This window comes from Argentina anserina, chromosome 6 (genome assembly GCF_933775445.1).
Source record: "Argentina anserina chromosome 6, drPotAnse1.1, whole genome shotgun sequence".
Taxonomy (NCBI): Eukaryota; Viridiplantae; Streptophyta; class Magnoliopsida; order Rosales; family Rosaceae; genus Argentina; species Argentina anserina.
Genome location: NC_065877.1, coordinates 7,225,713 through 7,244,939, shown reverse-complemented (window position 1 = coordinate 7,244,939; position 19,227 = coordinate 7,225,713). Strand labels below are relative to the sequence as shown.

Below are 19,227 nucleotides of genomic sequence, written 5' to 3'. Positions count from 1 at the left end.
GTCTCCCAAGTCTACGAAGAATCATCAAGTTACTAAATCGCTCGTTCTTCATTAAATCCAAAATCAAACTCAAGTCCACGAAGAATCATCAAGTTATCAAATTGCTCGTTCTTCATCAAATCTAAATCTAAACTCAAAATTCTCAAGATTAAGTGCACGTCACCACTGAGTCAAATTACATACGGAGATAGAATCAGAGGAGTTCATAAAGATTGTAACCTCACGCTTGATTATCATTAAATTACATTTTATTTGTACACATGTTTGTATTCTTATTTGTTTCCAGATTCCCGTTCTACAGACATATAGGAAAATCCATATTCAAACAAATATCAAATCTCGATTAAAATTAGTTAACCATCGATGTTTATACGTAGAAAATCGTTGCGGGGGTGTGAATTGACACAAGTTTAGTGATTTCTAGTTACATGTCAAGTGATCTTTCTACGATTACCGTTATGTATAAATAAATAAAGCATTGTCTGTTTATGGTTAGCTGGTTGAGTGCATATCTATCGGGAAAAAATTTAGTAGATGTACATGAAGTTTGGGCCACTCTTAAGTTCTATACATCAAATTCTAAAACATTAATTTTGGTACATCAGATTATATGACTAGCTAAACAAACGTGCATGACGTTAGTGATGCCCGTCCTATTTATTAGGGTAAAATGGTAAGAAACATCTACATCTATTTTGCTTCTTATCACAACCTCTTTAGCCAGCACCACACTCCACATCTCCGCCCCAACCTCACCACTAGCCTCTAGCCTTCTACCACCATCTTTGCCCTTCAAGGAGGTAGTGACATGAAAGCACAATCCCATACTCAACCACCACAACCAGCTGAGGTTGTTACGGCAGAGATCGAGACTTATCTCTCTAATTAATCAACCCTCACGAAAAGGTCGATTTTACAGGCGGGGCCACTGTTGCCGTAGGAGAACCTCAATCTCAAGCTCTTGGAAATCCATGTTGTCCTAGTCGGCGACATCAACTTGTTTCAGATCGGGTTGCGGTCATTGTATAGTGGTAGTTTATGAATTTCGGGTTGTAGAGGTTGGGATGGGATGGGTGAGGTTCAACTCCAATTATACTTTGGTTTGTGGTGGATCTGGAAAGTGGAGATGTAGTGGTTGTGAATTCACTGAATTGTCATTATGGAGGGAGACTTGGGGTGGTCTCTGTACATGGAGAGAGGAGGGGTGCGTGCTCTGGTTGTCTGGAAATTTAGGGTGAATGAAAGTGTGAGAGATGAGAAAAAAAAGGGTACTAAACTACCCTCTGACAAGTGAATATTCACATGAAGTTAACGGTGTTATTAACATCATGTACTTATGTTAAAATATACTTTGAAATTTGAGGTATGAAAATTTATGTTAAAATGTACTTGAAATTCGACGTATGAAAATTTATGTCTTGAAATTTAGTGTATATAAATTAAAAGCGGACTTAACTTCGTATCATTCTTGAAATTTTTCTCTATCTGTCTTAGAAACTCTTTTATTTGAATGAATTGTATAGACGATCTATATTATTTAGAACTTTATAATCTAGGTACAACAGTTTCATTAATCGAGGTGTAATGACACCTGTTATACACTTGCACTCTTTTGTTCAAGATTTTTTGGAAAAGCTTGATATATTTAATCCACTAATCCCCACTCGACTGGACAAAGTTTTAAATTTTAAGAAATCAATTCTAACAATAATTTTATTTTTATGTTGTGGAGTCTCTCATAAACCTTTCGTTGTCACGTTTAACCAACGATATTATGGGGTAACCATAATCATTTTAAAAGCTTTCTTATATCTGGTGATTCTTAGTGGTTTGGCGTATGAGTGAGTGATTGCTGATAGGAGAACGAAGTGTGACGTTCATAATGTTTATATGCCCTACTCTTATGCTTTGTTACTTCTTATTTAGTTGTTTTAGGTTCATATTTGTCATTTCTATGTTCTAAGGAGAGCTATTTCGAATTTGGAATGAATTGATGATGAAATTGTGCTAAGTGTTAGAACTCCTTATTGAGCTAGGATTCCTTACTCGACTAGGACTCTACTTTCCTATTTTCATTCTTTCCTATTCCTTAATCGACGATTTCTTTTCAGGAAAGACAAATCATATTTGGAAAGGAAGAAGAGTTGCCGAGATGCATTCCTAGTTGAACAAGGAAATCATGTTCGAGTTGAAGAAGGAGAAGAGGAGGCCGGCCTAGCTACTCCTAGTTGGACCAAGAGTGATGCCGTGCAGCCCTTGTGTGATCTCCCTATTGGACTTGGTTTCCTACATCAAGTTGGATATGAAGTACATGAACCAAATCCATAACAAAGAGGATTTCAGTTTCCCAATTGGTTTCTATCTCCTTATGGGACGGCAAGATGGCTTCCTAGACTCTTATATATAGAGGCTCGACCTCTCCATTCAGATCATCATCAACCTTGCACACAAACACAAGCCTAGCTCTGCCGAATCAATCCCTCACCCTTCCAAGAAATCCTAAAACCCGATTCCACCATTCTCCACCTTTATCTATAGCCTTCAAGCACGATTGAGAAGAGGTTCCATTCCCCTAGAAGTCTTGGCTACACCTTGTAGGATCGATTGATTTATAAAGTGTAACCATGATTTTCTCTTTGTTTCAATTCGGTTTTGGTTTTTTTCTTGTTCTTGGATGAGCTTGCGATTTTTGTAGTGTAATCTTGTTTCAATTTTGTCTATGAAATAGCTACTTGATTCAATTTATATAAAGGATTCGAAATTATATTTTGGTTTTATGAAGTTTCTGTTTTGGTTTCTGCCGTGTACTATGTATGATCAATTTCGATATCTAAGTGTTATGTATACGATTGTAGCATGATATTTAGGTTGTTGGATTAAAGACTTATGCTATGAACATGTTTATTATTTTCTATATGATTTTCGAAATTGCATGATTGGGGGTTAAGTAGGTGACATACTTGATGAATTCGATATGCATGGCTTTGAGATTGTATGGTAAGATGAACATGTTAGATTTCAATGAAGCCGAGTGGCAAGACTTGAATGTGTTAAGTGTCTATGCATATAGGTTACTGATTTGGAACTTAGATTGCATGATCCAACCTTAGTTGTTTATGGACTAGTCTCGGCATGATACTAAAGGAAGTCATAGAACTTGTTTCGATTTCTCTAGGTGAGTTGTTTGGTGATTGTTTATGTGTTGGTTGGTTGATCACATGTATATATTAGTTTAGGTTTTACTTACTGTTCTATGATTCAATCTGAAACCTATATCAACCATTTATATCTTTATGAATTCGTGTTAAGTGTTGTGATCCTAAGCCCTGGCTGGATCCCCTCTTGCTTTATACTACTAATGATGTGTTCAGGGTTAAATATTGATGTCGAGTAATCGAGCAATTATCAATTGCCAATTGTTGCTAATTTATTAAAACACAAAATTAATGCTGGCATTTGCAAATCTAGAATTAAATGGTGATCAAATCTGTGCTAGTATGTTAAAAGAAGTGAGATGCAGGCTCCAACATGTAAACAAAGTTAAATACACTATTAATGGTGTGGGCAGCTAACTTCAATTAGAAGAGTGGTCTATTTTGTTGGGATGTATCATTAGGGGGCTCTTCATGTGGTGATCTCTCATTAGGGGGCTCTTGCTTTATACTACTAATGATGTGTTCAGGGTTAAATATTGATGTCGAGTAATGAGCAATCATCAAATGGGGCCGTTGCCGGGGATCCATAAGAGATGGATCCCTAACTTTTAATACGAATTCATTGTTTATATTGTACATTTGTATATTCTTATCTTATTTCGTTGTAACATATAGTAAATATATCTTAGGTTGTTGTTTTGGTGCTTGAGTGAATGATTGTTGTATGTTTTAAATTAAAAGGAATAGGTAAAGTCCCTTTTGTTAATATTAGCCTTAACCCTTCATGCTAGCTCTCGGGTTTGCATGAGGTCGAGGGCGGCTTTTATTAACACTTGGAGATTTGTCTAACACACAAGGTTAAGTCCAGCTGAGTAAGGGGCACACTCTCTTATTACTCTGGTGCATGGGACCAAAATTGGATCTCAGAGAACTACTGACTGACATACATCTCGGTGATGGAGTCGATAGGGAGTTCGCTCTCCGTAGTTCAACAAATGAGTCATACCATGTTCACTATCTCTGATTGAGATACAAGGCCTTCTGAAACAAAGACTTGATCTCGTGTCTAGGTATCTATACTTAGGCCGCACGTCCACCTTGGTTTACAACTTAGAATCAATCGATCGTTCAATCATTGAAATAGCAAAAAGAACTTGTGAATTGTATGAACTTTTGTAAACGTAAAGAACTAACTCTTTGTAAACTTGACAACATAGTTGCCGTGCCCTTCCCCATAAGTGTGCGTGTGAATGACTAAGGGAAGGCACGATTTTTATGTCTTCATTGTGTATTCTTCAATGCTAACTTTTTAACTTTCGTATAACAGGTACTATGCATGTCCGAAATTTCTAAGAGAACACAAGAGCTCAAAGATCGAATTCAAGCACTTCAAGATTTAAACAACTCTTTCATAAGTGGACCTTTAGATTTCGAAACTTCTCCAAGCAATTCAATCTTAAACTCTTCACCTAGATCAGAAGAAGAGGAGGATCTTTCCTTCCCCTTCATCTTCAAGTCAGACTTAGACACAATTGCGGACCGTGACATAATTCATGTTGGTGCTCCAATGGCACTCAAGAATGCATTCATCCCCACCACCCCTGAATCACCTTCATGCATTGCTTTCACTCCACCTGATGAAGCTAACTTCTCCATCCCGGTTCAATTGCTTGGGCAGCTGCCTAAGTACTCTGGTTCTTCAATGGAAGACCCTAATGTTCACCTTAGGGAGTTCTTGGACATTTGCAAGCTCCAATCGATTCATCATCTTTCTCAAGAAGGCTTGAGGTTGCTTTTGTTTCCATTTACCCTTAAGGATGATGCTAAACGTTGGTTGTACTCTTTGCCTGCAGGAATCATCACCACATGGGACGAAATGACTAGGAGGTTCTTGAAGCAATTCTTCCCTGCTCAACTCACGAAAAGACTTAGGAGAGAGATTCAGAACATCACTCAAAAGGATGGTGATTCACTCTATGAGGCATGGGAGGAATTTCAGGAACTACAAAGGAAGTGCCCTCACCATGGTATTTCGTTGGATGACTTGGTGAAATTCTTCTATGAGGGACTCGACACCACCAATAAGAGCATGGTGGACTCGGCATGTGGCTGCACATTCATGAACAAGACCGGTCAAGAAGCTTATACCTTGATTGATGACTTGGCTGACAACAATCGCCAATTTAGTTCCAAGGAGAAGAGAGGAAGCAAGAGCCGTGGGGTGTATGATGTTGATGCAAGAAATCAAATGGCTACTTTAGAAAGGAAGCTTGACGTGCTAGTCAAGGCATTCAATGGTTCGAGCATCAACCCTCAAGCATGTGGCATTTGTTCTTTCAAGGATCACATGACTGACAATTGTCCAAATGGTGCAATGACTGAAGAAGAGTTGAACTATATGGGGCAACAAAGGCCTAGGTACGATCCATACTCGAACACATACAACCCTGGACTTAGAGATCATCCAAATTTTCGTTGGAGCAACAATGCTCAATCATCCAATGCTCAAGGTCAAGGACCTCGTCCTTCAGGTTTGTTTGTGAGGCCTCAGGTACCTCAAGGTTCTGCTCCCTTTAACTCTAATGTTCATGGTTCGAATAATGCATCTTCACCTAACTATGATGAACTTTTGAAGTCTCTTGCTCAAGGACAACAAAATCTAAACTCTGCTACTCAAGCTTTAGTTACAAGTCAACAAGCTCATTCTAAGGACATAACCGAGCTTAAGAAGCAGATGGGACAAGTGATCGACTTCATGGGCAAGATCCATGAAGGAGGGAAGTTGCCGAGCCAAACTGAGCCTAATCCTAACGTGAAGGCCATGATGACAAGAAGTGAGAGGATCTTGGATGCTCCATTGCAGCAAAAGAAGAAGGCCGTGCCTTCTAAAGGACTAGAGGCCGAGAGTTTCAATGTCAAAGACTTAGAGAAGGACCCTGCCTCCTCTAAGGCAAATGATGTCGTGCCTCTACCACAAGGAGATCATGCCGTGCATGACAAAGGTAAGGATCCTAACTCTAGTGGTTTTGTTTCAACTAATGATCTTCCTCGTGTTCCCTTCCCTAGTAGATTTGCAAAGCAAAAGAAGGATGACTCTGATCAAGCCATGCTCGACATTTTCAAGAAAGTGGAAGTGAACATGCCTCTTATTGAATGCATACAACAGAATCCTAGGTATGCTAAGTTTTTGAAAGAATTTTGCACCAATAAGAGGATGACTCGAGAGAAGGAGGTTGTCATAATGAGTGAGACGGTTTCTGCCATGCTCCAAAGGAAGCTACCACCAAAGCTTAAGGATCCAGGGAGTTTTTCTATCCCTTGTACAATCGGAAACATGACATTTGAAAAGATAATGCTAGACTTAGGTTCATCTATCAATGTAATGCCGTACTATATCTATGAGGACCTAGGTCTAGGTGATTTGAAACGTGATAATGTTGTGATTCGATTGGCTGATTGTTCCAACAAAGTCCCTTTGGGCTATGTTGAAGATGTTCTTGTGCAGGTTTCGAGCTTGATCTTTCCTGCCGACTTCTATGTCATTGACATGGAGCCAACAGAGGCAGATGACAAGGAGGTCCCCATCTTGTTGGGCCGTCCCTTCATGAGGACTGCAAGAACAAAAATATATGTCTTTAGTGGATCACTCACCTTTGAGTTCGATGGTGAAGTGATTAGCTTCAACATCTTTGAAGCTATGAGGTATCCTCTTTCGGAGTTAAGTGATTGTTTTTCAATTGACATTCTTGATTCCCTTGCAGATAATTATCTAGATACCTTGGCACATGACGAGTTGGCACTCACCATTGCCCAAGGGGCCAGATTTACAAGTGATGGCTCTAACATTTCTGAGTTAGAATCTAACAATGCCGTGCCATCCTTCATTCTTGAGAACGTGACCCCTCTTGAGGTTGCAAGTGAGGTAAGTTATGTTTCTCCTAGTCCAATTCTCTTAACTACTAACAAGAATCTTCCTTCTGTGGTGCAAGCCCCAAAGCTTGATCTTAAGGTTCTTCCGGACCACTTGAAGTATGCATTCTTGGGAGATGAGGATACATTGCCCGTGATCATCTCATCTGCACTCAATGAGGAACAAGAGGAGAGATTGATTGAAGTGTTGAAGAGACACAAGACATCAATAGGATGGACCCTAGCCGACATCAAGGGAATAAGCCCTACCATGTGTGTGCATCGAATATTGCTAGAAGATGGTGCCAAACCAACCAAGGAAGGTCAGCGACGTCTTCACCCACCAATGATGCAAGTTGTAAAGGATGAAATCACTAAGTTGCACGATTGTGGTGTGATCTACCCCATCTCGGATAGTAGGTGGATCTCTCCCATTCAAGTTGTGCCAAAGAAGTCAAGCATCACGGTGGTGAAGAACAAAGAGAATGAGTTGGTGCCTCAAAGGACAGTGACCGGTTATAGAGTGTGTATTGACTATTGGTTCTAAAATTGAAGTTTTCATGGATGATTTTTCTGTCTATGGTGAAGATTTCGAAACTTGTTTAGAAAATGTTGAACTTGTGCTCAAACGTTGTGAAGAAACTAACTTGGTTTTGAAATGGGAAAAATGTCATTTCATGGTCACGCAAGGCATTGTCTTAGGCCATATTGTTTCATCTAGAGGAATTGAGGTTGATAAGTCTAAAATAGATCTTGTGCGTCACTTACCCCTCCCCACAAATGTGAGGGATGTTCGATCGTTTCTTGGACATGCAGGTTTCTATCGTAGGTTTATCAAGGACTTTTCCAAGATTGCGAGACCAATGAGTTCATTTCTTCAAAAGGACGTTCCCTTTCACTTTGATGAAGATTGCAAGCTTGCATTTGAGACTTTGAAGAAGCTCCTAACTTCGGCACCTATCATGACACCGCCAGATTGGTCCTTGCCATTTGAGTTGATGTGTGATGCCTCCGACTATGCAGTTGGAGCTGTGCTAGGGCAGAGGAAGGATAAGCAGCCCTACGCCATCTACTATGCCTCACGAACGCTCAATGATGCTCAACAAAACTACACCACAACTGAAAAAGAACTTCTTGCCGTGATTTTTGCTCTAGATAAGTTTCGTTCTTACTTACTTCAATCTAAAGTTATTGTTTACACTGACCATGCAACTTTGAAGTATTTAATGACGAAGAAGGATGCCAAACCAAGATTGATTCGATGGATTCTTCTACTCCAAGAGTTCGATCTCGAGATCAAGGACAAGAAGGACAGTGACAATGTTGTGGCGGATCACTTGAGTCGTTTGGTGAGAGATGCCGAGCCCTTGGCTATCCAAGAGAGTTTTCTGGATGAGCAACTCTTTCGAGTTGAGGTAAGTGAGCCATTGTATGCAGATATTGTCAATTATCTTGTTTCTAAGCAATTTTCGGATACCATATCGCATGCTCAAATGAATAGACTCAAGGCATTAGCTAAGTATTATGTTTGGGATGAACCATACTTGTGGAAACATTGTGTTGATCAAATCATTAGGAGGTGTGTTCCTGAACATGAACATCATTCTATACTTACTTTTTGCCATTCTGAATCTTGTGGAGGACATTTTGGTTCACGTAGGACTGCTCTTAAGGTGTTAGAATGTGGTTTCTTTTGGCCTACGATTTTTAAAGATGCATATCATTTTTGCATGACTTGTGATAGATGCCAACGCATGGGAAACTTAGGATCTAGAGATCAAATGCCTATGACACCGATTATATATGTTGAAATTTTTGATTGTTGGGGTATTGATTTCATGGGACCTTTTCCTAGCTCAAATGGTTTCTTGTACATACTCGTTTGTGTTGATTATGTTTCGAAATAGGTGGAAGCAAAGGCCACCCGGACTAATGATTCTCGAGTTGTTGCAGATTTCCTTCGTTCTAACATTTTCTCTAGGTTTGGTATGTCGAGAGTTATCATTAGTGATGGAGGATCTCACTTTTGCAACCAGACCATTGAGGCGTTGTTGAAGAAGTATGGAATCAAGCATAAGGTTGCTACACCTTATCACTCCCAAACAAGTGGACAAGTGGAGCTATCTAATCGTGAGATCAAGAGAATTTTGGAGAAGTCTATTGGACCATCACGCAAGGATTGGTCTCAACGATTGGATGATGCTCTTTGGGCCTATATGACGGCATACAAGACTCCCCTTGGCATGTCACCATTTCGATTAGTCTATGGCAAGGCGTGCCATCTTCTTGTGGAGCTTGAACATCGTGCATGGTGGGCTGTGCAGAATTTTAACATGGACATTGATGAGGCCAGATTGCATAGGAAGTTACAATTGCATGAGCTTGAAGAGATTAGAAATGAGGCCTATGATTCGGCAATGGTTTACAAGGAGAAGACTAAGACATTCCATGACCGCATGATTAGGAAGAAACACTTTGTCGTTGGGCAGAAAGTTCTTTTGTTTAATTCTCGACTTAGATTGTTTCCGGGCAAGCTCCGTTCTAGGTGGCTTGGACCGTTTGTTGTTACTCACATTTTTCCTTCTGGTGCTATCAGGATTAAAGGTGTTGTGATTGATAAGGAATTCACGGTCAATGGACATCGCTTGAAGCCGTACTATGAGAATTTTGTGGCGCATAACGTAGAGGAGATCTCTCTCCTTGATCCTATGGCAAGCAAGTGATGATTTGGAGATATTCTAGGCTATAGACTCTAAACTTAAGCCAATGAAGGAGCTATCAACGAGTGTTTGCATTTTCTTATCCCTTATCTCTTTTAAATTTTCGTTGCTTACCATATTGTACATTGAGGGCAATGTAAGTTTTAAGTGTGGGGTGGGGTATACATCATTCGTTGAAGTCTATTGTTTGATGCTTATGTGTTTCAATTTGTTGTTTTGATTTTCGAATTTTAGTGTCATTTTTGGTTCTGTTTTTCGAATTTTTTTTAAGTGTTTTGTTAAGTTGTTTTTGTTTTGCGTCCTAGGTATGCCTTTAACTGTCTAGGATGAGTTGATCTTTGAATTTATGGTTGATAGATGATCATGATATTGAATTATGATCATGATATTGAATTGAACTTCATTGTTATTTGATGGTTAATCGATGTGCAGATTTTGTACGAACATGTAGTAGATGAGGATTTTGAAACTTAGGTACAGAATGAGCATGTTCTTTACTTGTGTTGAATTCATGTAACCTATCTGAGATTCGATCCATATATTGTTCCTTTCTTTGGAGAGTTTTATTCTATCGTTTCTTGGCTTTATAACCTCATTACATCTATTTTGATCAATTCATATGCCATAGAATTGCAATGAACTAGAGAATACTAGAACTTACTTTGTGAAACTTTCGAAGCTTTATGTCATAATATACTCTGATTTTGAAAAGGATTGTTGGATCTTTTTAGGATTTCCACCACTTAAAGCCAAAAAAGCCGTATATCCCTATTTGAGCCCTGCTTGGGACACCTTAGTTTTAACCCCTTTGAGCCTACGTTAAGCCTTTTCTTTCATTACCAACATGTTATATCCTTGCTTAGTATAGTTATATCTCTACCTTGTCTTTGAGGCTTGGCAGAGCCGATTCTTGGATGTTAATATGGAGTGATGATTTGATTCAAGTGTGGGGTTATGCTATTGTATGTATGTTATGCCGTGAAAAGAATAGGAAAAGAAAGAAAAATATATTGATGCCGTGTGAAGAGTAAGAAAGAAGGAAAAAGTATATGTACACGGCAAGAAAAGAAAAAGTTGAATGAAGAATGAAAAGATCTCGGCATACAAGTTGTTTATGTGAATTTGGAGTTGTGATGTATTTGTTGAAGGCTCAATAATGTTATATTTTAGCCTTTGTTCGTTTTCACAATGTTTAAAGTGAAGGATGGGTCCAACATGATGATATTTGGCCCTTGTTTTATGGAGTATGGCGACATAAGGTGGATGGTTTGCTCTGCTAAGTCTTGAGGATGACCTTTGTGATTCCTTTACCCTGAAAAATGATATCCATGCCGAGCCTAATCTATCCTTTTTCTAAAGATCCGCATGATTCTTAAAATGAGTAGCTCTTGATCTGTGGAGTTTGTTTCATGAGTAAGCATATGGTTTGGGTTCATTTGTGCATATGATTGGTATCTTTCATGAGGTTTTCGATTTTCACTATGTTCATACTCTTGTGTGTGAAAAGCTTTTAAGCATATGCCATGTTCTTGAGAGAAAATATTTCGAGTGCATATCCCTTGTGAGTTGAATTTGAACTTGTTTTGAACATGGTGAGCTTAATTTCACCTTAGTTTCTGTCATGTCTTACTTGTTAAATGAAATCTCATGTTTATTAACCATTGAATTCATCTTATCTATTTCGATTGAGTGTTATTCTTGATGCTATGAGTTTGAATATCTCTGAGACAAAATGTTGAAGGCATTAGAATGTTGTGTCGTTAGTTTTAGTGTATTGATTTTGTTTTCTGTTTTGATTTCCCTTTTTAGTGTTTGCTAAGGGACTAGCAAAGTCTAAGTGTGGGGTTGTTGATAGGAGCACGAAGTGTGACGTTCTTAATGTTTATATGCCATACTCTTATGCTTTGTTACTTCTTATTTAGTTGTTTTAGGTTCATATTTGTCATTTCTATGTTCTAAGGAGAGCTATTTCGAATTTGGAATGAATTGATGATGAAATTGTGCTAAGTGTTAGAACTCCTTATTGAGCTAGGATTCCTTACTCGACTAGGACTCTACTTTCCTATTTTCATTCTTTCCTATTCCTTAATCGACGATTTCTTTTCAGGAAAGACAAATCATATTTGGAAAGGAAGAAGAGTTGCCGAGATGCATTCCTAGTTGAACAAGGAAATCATGTTCGAGTTGAAGAAGGAGAAGAGGAGGCCGGCCTAGCTACTCCTAGTTGGACCAAGAGTGATGCCGTGCAGCCCTTGTGTGATCTCCCTATTGGACTTGGTTTCCTACATCAAGTTGGATATGAAGTACATGAACCAAATCCATAACAAAGAGGATTTCAGTTTCCCAATTGGTTTCTATCTCCTTATGGGACGGCAAGATGGCTTCCTAGACTCTTATATATAGAGGCTCGACCTCTCCATTCAGATCATCATCAACCTTGCACACAAACACAAGCCTAGCTCTGCCGAATCAATCCCTCACCCTTCCAAGAAATCCTAAAACCCGATTCCACCATTCTCCACCTTTATCTATAGCCTTCAAGCACGATTGAGAAGAGGTTCCATTCCCCTAGAAGTCTTGGCTACACCTTGTAGGATCGATTGATTTATAAAGTGTAACCATGATTTTCTCTTTGTTTCAATTCGGTTTTGGTTTTTTTCTTGTTCTTGGATGAGCTTGCGATTTTTGTAGTGTAATCTTGTTTCAATTTTGTCTATGAAATAGCTACTTGATTCAATTTATATAAAGGATTCGAAATTATATTTTGGTTTTATGAAGTTTCTGTTTTGGTTTCTGCCGTGTACTATGTATGATCAATTTCGATATCTAAGTGTTATGTATACGATTGTAGCATGATATTTAGGTTGTTGGATTAAAGACTTATGCTATGAACATGTTTATTATTTTCTATATGATTTTCGAAATTGCATGATTGGGGGTTAAGTAGGTGACATACTTGATGAATTCGATATGCATGGCTTTGAGATTGTATGGTAAGATGAACATGTTAGATTTCAATGAAGCCGAGTGGCAAGACTTGAATGTGTTAAGTGTCTATGCATATAGGTTACTGATTTGGAACTTAGATTGCATGATCCAACCTTAGTTGTTTATGGACTAGTCTCGGCATGATACTAAAGGAAGTCATAGAACTTGTTTCGATTTCTCTAGGTGAGTTGTTTGGTGATTGTTTATGTGTTGGTTGGTTGATCACATGTATATATTAGTTTAGGTTTTACTTACTGTTCTATGATTCAATCTGAAACCTATATCAACCATTTATATCTTTATGAATTCGTGTTAAGTGTTGTGATCCTAAGCCCTGGCTGGATCCCCGGTTTGTGAACGATACCCTCTTGCTTTATACTACTAATGATGTGTTCAGGGTTAAATATTGATGTCGAGTAATCGAGCAATTATCAATTGCCAATTGTTGCTAATTTATTAAAACACAAAATTAATGCTGGCATTTGCAAATCTAGAATTAAATGGTGATCAAATCTGTGCTAGTATGTTAAAAGAAGTGAGATGCAGGCTCCAACATGTAAACAAAGTTAAATACACTATTAATGGTGTGGGCAGCTAACTTCAATTAGAAGAGTGGTCTATTTTGTTGGGATGTATCATTAGGGGGCTCTTCATGTGGTGATGTCACATCCAATGCCGGTGGTGAGGGAACAAATGTTATGTTGAGTGCTCTAACCCCAACGGCCCGGCGATTGCACATGTTATGCTCAACTCTTTTAGGACAAGATTTTGTGTTGGTGTTACATGATTGATCCAATTGTAGCTTCAACCTTAAGAGCACCATCCTTCACTGTTTCACAAGTGAGCCATAAACTTTACTAAGAATTGTAAGAATTGCATAAAAATAAATAAAGAAAACATGAAGCTTCCATCACATATCTTGTCCCGGTAACTGAAAATGATCTTTCACTATTAGCTTGATCGAGTACACATGCTAACTAAACGTAGGAGGACCTGTAAGAGCTAGTATACAAAAATCTATTGCTTGCGTTGTGATGCAATACCGAATGACTCTCAACCAATGCAATTGCCAAGTAGAGAAAAAAAGGATAAAAAACTAGGATAGTGTTCCATTTTTACGGAATCCGTTTTACTCCATTGCATTAACTATCTTTCTGATTGCTGAATGTGTGCCAAAAATAGAAGACATCACCCCCACCATTATAATGACAATGCAATATGTGATCTGAAAATTTACAACAAGAAGCATTGTGAGGAAGAAGCAATACATCATGACAGAGATGCTAGCTTTCTGACATGTAACTCGAAGATGATGGAGAGTGGACTCTTACCTGCGACTTGGTTAATTTCCCTTTGTGTAGGATGAGATTGCAGATGCATGGGAAGATAATAGCCTGCAGTAGGAGAAGGAACTTGATTTAGTTCCGTTGATGTAACTTACTGCAATCTTTCTGTGAATTACACATACAAGGAAATTAGTTGCTTACCACTAACATTGCAAGTAAGGATCCCATCAATGCCATTACGGCACCTGCACAATTTAATTTGCTTTTTGTTAGTATCTTAGGTTGGCAATTGAATACAGCATAATGCCATAATGTTGCAGTGTAGAATTCTTACCAAAGAATGGAAAGCTCAAAGCTACGATCAAAGTTGATATAACTAGTAATGTTCTCGTGAGCATTGAAGCAAAATGAGATCCCATCCAAGATTTTGGAAAGAGTTCCTCTAAACTCAGAGCTACAGGCGTTATTGTGATGGCAAACTTTGTCATCACGTTCACAACCTGAGGTTATTGAAGACGTCATTATCCAGTTGGTTTTGGATGTAGTAGAGGAAACTGTTTCTTAGGGGAAAAAAGAAAGCAACAATCATATCTTACTGTTGTCCAAATTGCAACTTTTGAAGCAACAAATTGTTCAGGCATGTTTAGAGTGAACTGAGACTTGGTTGCATCTCCAAACATCAGATAGCCACATACTGCTACCGTAGAATACATGAACAAGCAAAAGGCCATACTGCATCACAGCAGAAAACATAGATACGAAAGAAATCAAACATTTCTAAAGGATTTTGAGCACATCTTTTTTCTTCTTTCAGCATGCATTCAAATTTTGTGCCCATATTTGAATATAGAAAAAAAAAACTGATTTAGTATGCTTACCTGGCTATTAGAGCTGCTGGAAATTGAGATGGTTTTTTCATGGATGTGTAGATATTTGGGAACACTGAATGACCAGCGTAGCAGAAACCATATATACCAATTGTGACAGGAAACCCTGAAAGGTTCAAAGCGGATCCTTTGTGATGAAAGCCAACTTGGTTCACAGCCCCAACCCAAATCATTAAAATAGCTACCAAAATTGTTGCAGCCACTCCTCCAACTGAACACATTGGTTATAGTAGAGTATGTAGGATCTAATTAGATGTTTGACGTATGTGAAGTTGAAGAAAATAAAATTATATATGAAAAGGTAAGTGACTGAGATATGAAACCTGAGAGGTAAGAGAGCAAACTGAGGTTCCGAAGCCATACAGTCGGAAGAACTACAAGAGTTGCTGTGATGACAAAAATTTCATGACTATCTAGATGGATTCCTGCAAATGTTATGTGTGTGTTTGGGAATAATGCTGCTAAGTTATCACCCATCAGTGTCAAAAACTCCACACAAGCACCCTGATCAAACAAAGTTATCCGACTCAACTTACAATGCGAACACAATGAAAGATGTGAGTATCAAATCAAAAGGCATGCCACTTACATATAGTTCTAGATACAAAATTATCTGCATCGCCCAAAACCAAGTGTCAGTGTTGCTTCAGTATAGAGGAACGAGAGTATCATCCTCTTTGTGATGTGAACCAAAAGTTTCATAAAAGGCACATCAGACTTACAGATAAGAATAAGCGGCCAGTCGAGCCAAAAGCAGCCTGGCCAATGTCTGGATAGGTTCGGAGTCCGGGATAGCTTTCTAAGCATCGCATTAATAAAATTCCAGTATAGCAACATATGACACTGAACAATGCAAGCACAATGAGGCTCAACCATCCTCCTTCTTTTATGGCATAAGGTACTGTAAGAAGTCCCATCCCACACAAGACATTAATTCCTGCATATGAATGATTACAACAGTTTGAGCTTAGTTGAATAAACCATGCAAGTATTTTTCTGTTCCAGTGTTGTTATTTGAGTACAGCATAACATGGCTGCATCACGATTAAAAGGGGGCAAAAGAAAGGCTACCATTGAGTACGGCTTGTGAAAATGAACAACTATGTTCCTTCGGTGGTGGCAATTCAATGACAGAATTTCTTGCGGAGAGAGATGGGGGAGATGAGACTGCAAGTCCTTCTTTCTCTAAACTTTCTTCGGAAGCAAGTAATTTGCTACTGATCAGCTGGGAAGAATTATCATCATGTTGCCACTTAACAGGTGAAGACAAGCAGCTAAAACTGGTCCCTTGTGCTCGTATAAAATTAGGAAGCGAAGGAAGGGAACTAGGAGTCATGACATTGGTGTACACATCCATGGACTGCCTGCACATATTCAATCAACCAAAAAGATTTAGATATAACCAAGAACCCAAGTTGGGCTAGGCGAAATTAGAACTTTCTTCAACAAGAGGAAAAACACGAACAGAGACCTAGACTGGAAGTAGACCCAAACTGATGAGGATCTTAGAGTGTGGCCTAAATAAGTACCAGCCTCTACAAATTATCGCCTCCGAAAAAATAACATGCTTAAAATGAAGCAATTGAAATGGCATAGATGACAGTAAGAAAAGACCAATTAAGGACTAGAGCGCTCTCCATTGATGCACTTTCATTCACGACTTGCGCCCCAAAATGCCTAATGATTTTGTTTCATTTACTTTTACAGTATACAGCTAAACGATTCTAGCATATTAATGTCCTAAACTAGAATCGTCCGTACTAATATCGCCCTGATCAGTAGCAAAACCAACGAAGTTATGAGCATAAAAAAGAACAAGGCTGATGGGAACAGTAGTTACCAGTAGCTCTGAGGCCATGCACTATTGTCACCTGCACCAATGGCAATGCCATCACGAGATTCGGTTCGTGAGGCCGGTCTGCCTACTTCAGATTCAGTTTCGCCTTCGGAAGGCTCATAGTTGTTTATGTGTGCTTGGTTCTCTTCATCATCTGTTAGAAAATCTTCGTCCCCGCGCTCCGGTCCAAGATCTTCATCGAGCTTTGTCCAGCCGCTCATGCTACTCCTTTGATGTTTGATCAACCCAAAGCAGAAAGACCAACACTCTCTCCCTCTAATAAAACCACAAAGAGATAGAACTGTGTAACCTTAGAGACAAGAACGCTGATGCTGCAGAGAGGAGACAAAAGTTTGATGCGACAAACAGGTTTCAGTTTTTAAGTACGACGCCACGTTTTACGCAGGTGACAGCGTGCATGCTACTATAGGTATGTGGCTGTGGAATTTTCCGGAACCAAGACGTCACACGTGTTGTTTCTTGACGTCGGAATGAGGTTCTGGTTTTCATGAGGACCGAAAAGAAACAAAGACCTAATCTTAACATGATCCGAATTTCAGGGCTCTCTGTGTTCTATTTGTCAGAAACAACTCTCGAGTCTTGGTCATCCTCTAAAAAAAACCAAAATTACATCGGATCGAGTAGAACACAAATATACAACGTTTTGATTTCTTCCTATTCTGGTCGATTTTTGGGAGTTCTTGTTTCGATTTTTGGATACCAGATGTTGCCTCCAAGGACCAAGGTGTATATTATTTCAGAAATATATGAGACCTTTCCTGAATATGACCATGCCTTTTGAAGATATGGTCTTGAATAAAACCAATGAAAATTTCTTACAAATGACCAGATACACAGTTTCTTTACTGGTTAAAAATTAAAATTAAAGATACGACTTCTTGAACAAGAGTGACCATCAACTACATAGCAAAGTTCTTACTGCCTTACTGGCTCTGCCATTGCTCGGTGATTAACAGTCACCTACGATCTAGATGTAGCTAAGCTCTGATTCTTCTTCTATACTTATACATCGATGAATGTTAGAACATCTGTTATTGCAAATCGTTTTCCCACAAGCATTGTCAACTATCTGAATTTCTGAACAATTAACACAGCAGATTGTGGCATTATTCTTGTGATGCAAATTGGTACAGTTGGTAAGTTAACTTTAACAACAGTCTTAGCTCGTGACTATTCGAGCAAAGCCTCTGATCTGAATAAAAGTACTGATCTTTTTATATATCAGAGTGAAACATGGCAAATCCTTATGCATAGAAATCAATTCGATCAAGTAAATATTGCACTTATAGATGAGTAAGGAAGTAGAAATGTTCAAGAAAATTACAAGGGGAAGAGAGGTCTAACTCTCTAAGATTTGTCAACTTGGTTGAGCTTGCCAAGGCCTTGGCAATTGGCACACACAATCTGAGCCTCGTCTTTCCTTGCTGCATTGGCTCTCAAGGTCACCCCCGACTTCCGAACGAACCCTGCCCCATCGCATTCAGGACATCTATAACATGACAGAAAACACAGCATTCAAGAATTAAGCTTCAATTTAGAAGAGGCATAAAATGAAATCATGTAATGTAGGGCGGTATGGAATTTACATGTCCTTGCGGGAGAAGAGGATTGGGAAGGCAGTACCAACCAGAGCTACAAGAGCAGCACCGCCAATCAAGTATGGTGTGCTATCAGCTGATACATCTCCAGCCACTGCAACTACTGTCAATGCTCGCTTCTTCTTCTTCTCAGTCCTCTTCCATAACTGAGCTCTTGACCCTACTAAGGGGCTACCAACTAATGTTGGTTGCATCAGTGTTTCTGCAGAAAGCATAGTCAGAGGTGAAGAAGACAAGGACGCCATTGTAAAGAAATCTGTTTGTTCCAATTTCTGGGGTAGGAAGGGGTTGAGTTGGGTATAAAAATGACATGCTTATGGTTTGTATTCAGCAACCACAGATATTTCAGTTCCTTCTGAATGGATAGGGTCATTAGGCCACATCAGAGTACTCAAAGATTTCTATGGATTCAAAGATAAGGCTTGGGTCCCAAACTCTAATCTAGTCAAAGATCTAGTTGCTAGTCTCCCTTTGTTCAGTTCCTTGGGCCTAAACACCTAATAGGAGCTGGCTGGGACAATAACTTGTGCAGAAAAATGAGCAAAGGGAAAGGCGAAAGCATTTCAGGAAAGTGACCATCTACATACATAAGGATCATCAAATTATGAAAAATCCCAGAACATGTGAAGTTCCCGAACATGGTTTAGCTGGTTGAATAGACCTTAAACTTTTCAAGCTTTCCGCAAATTATGCCAAAACAAGTGCTTGGCTTGAGGAATTATCTAGCCAAACCCTCAGAATCTATCCTCTAAAGCATGTATAACTGATATGATCCAGAGCAGTAAATATTAATTACTGTCTTGCTTTCATCTCAGATTCCAGAAGA

At 39.0% G+C, this 19,227-nt stretch overlaps 2 protein-coding genes and 1 non-coding gene across 3 annotated transcripts; all 3 read right to left on the bottom strand.

Moving 5' to 3' along the window:
- Positions 1-5,079: 5,079 nt before the first annotated feature.
- LOC126801334 (small nucleolar RNA R71) lies at positions 5,080-5,186 on the bottom strand. Its single transcript, XR_007672825.1, has one exon. It is a non-coding gene; the product is annotated as a small nucleolar RNA R71 (small nucleolar RNA).
- Positions 5,187-13,383: 8,197 nt separating this feature from the next.
- On the bottom strand, positions 13,384-17,003 carry LOC126799302 (amino acid transporter AVT1D). Its single transcript, XM_050526475.1, has 11 exons — positions 16,786-17,003; positions 16,017-16,309; positions 15,668-15,882; positions 15,535-15,558; positions 15,269-15,449; positions 14,937-15,156; positions 14,655-14,790; positions 14,393-14,558; positions 14,260-14,303; positions 14,104-14,166; positions 13,384-13,997 (listed from the first exon to the last, which is right to left on the bottom strand). Exons 1-11 carry the CDS (start codon positions 17,001-17,003, stop codon positions 13,902-13,904), a joined length of 1,656 nt encoding a protein of 551 aa, XP_050382432.1. The 3' UTR covers positions 13,384-13,901.
- Positions 17,004-17,996: 993 nt separating this feature from the next.
- Positions 17,997-19,017, bottom strand: LOC126800041 (uncharacterized). The gene is made up of 2 exons (XM_050527327.1): positions 18,390-19,017; positions 17,997-18,292 (listed from the first exon to the last, which is right to left on the bottom strand). The coding sequence occupies exons 1-2, from the start codon at positions 18,644-18,646 to the stop codon at positions 18,151-18,153; spliced, it is 399 nt and encodes a 132-aa protein (XP_050383284.1). The 5' UTR covers positions 18,647-19,017; the 3' UTR covers positions 17,997-18,150.
- Positions 19,018-19,227: the final 210 nt, after the last annotated feature.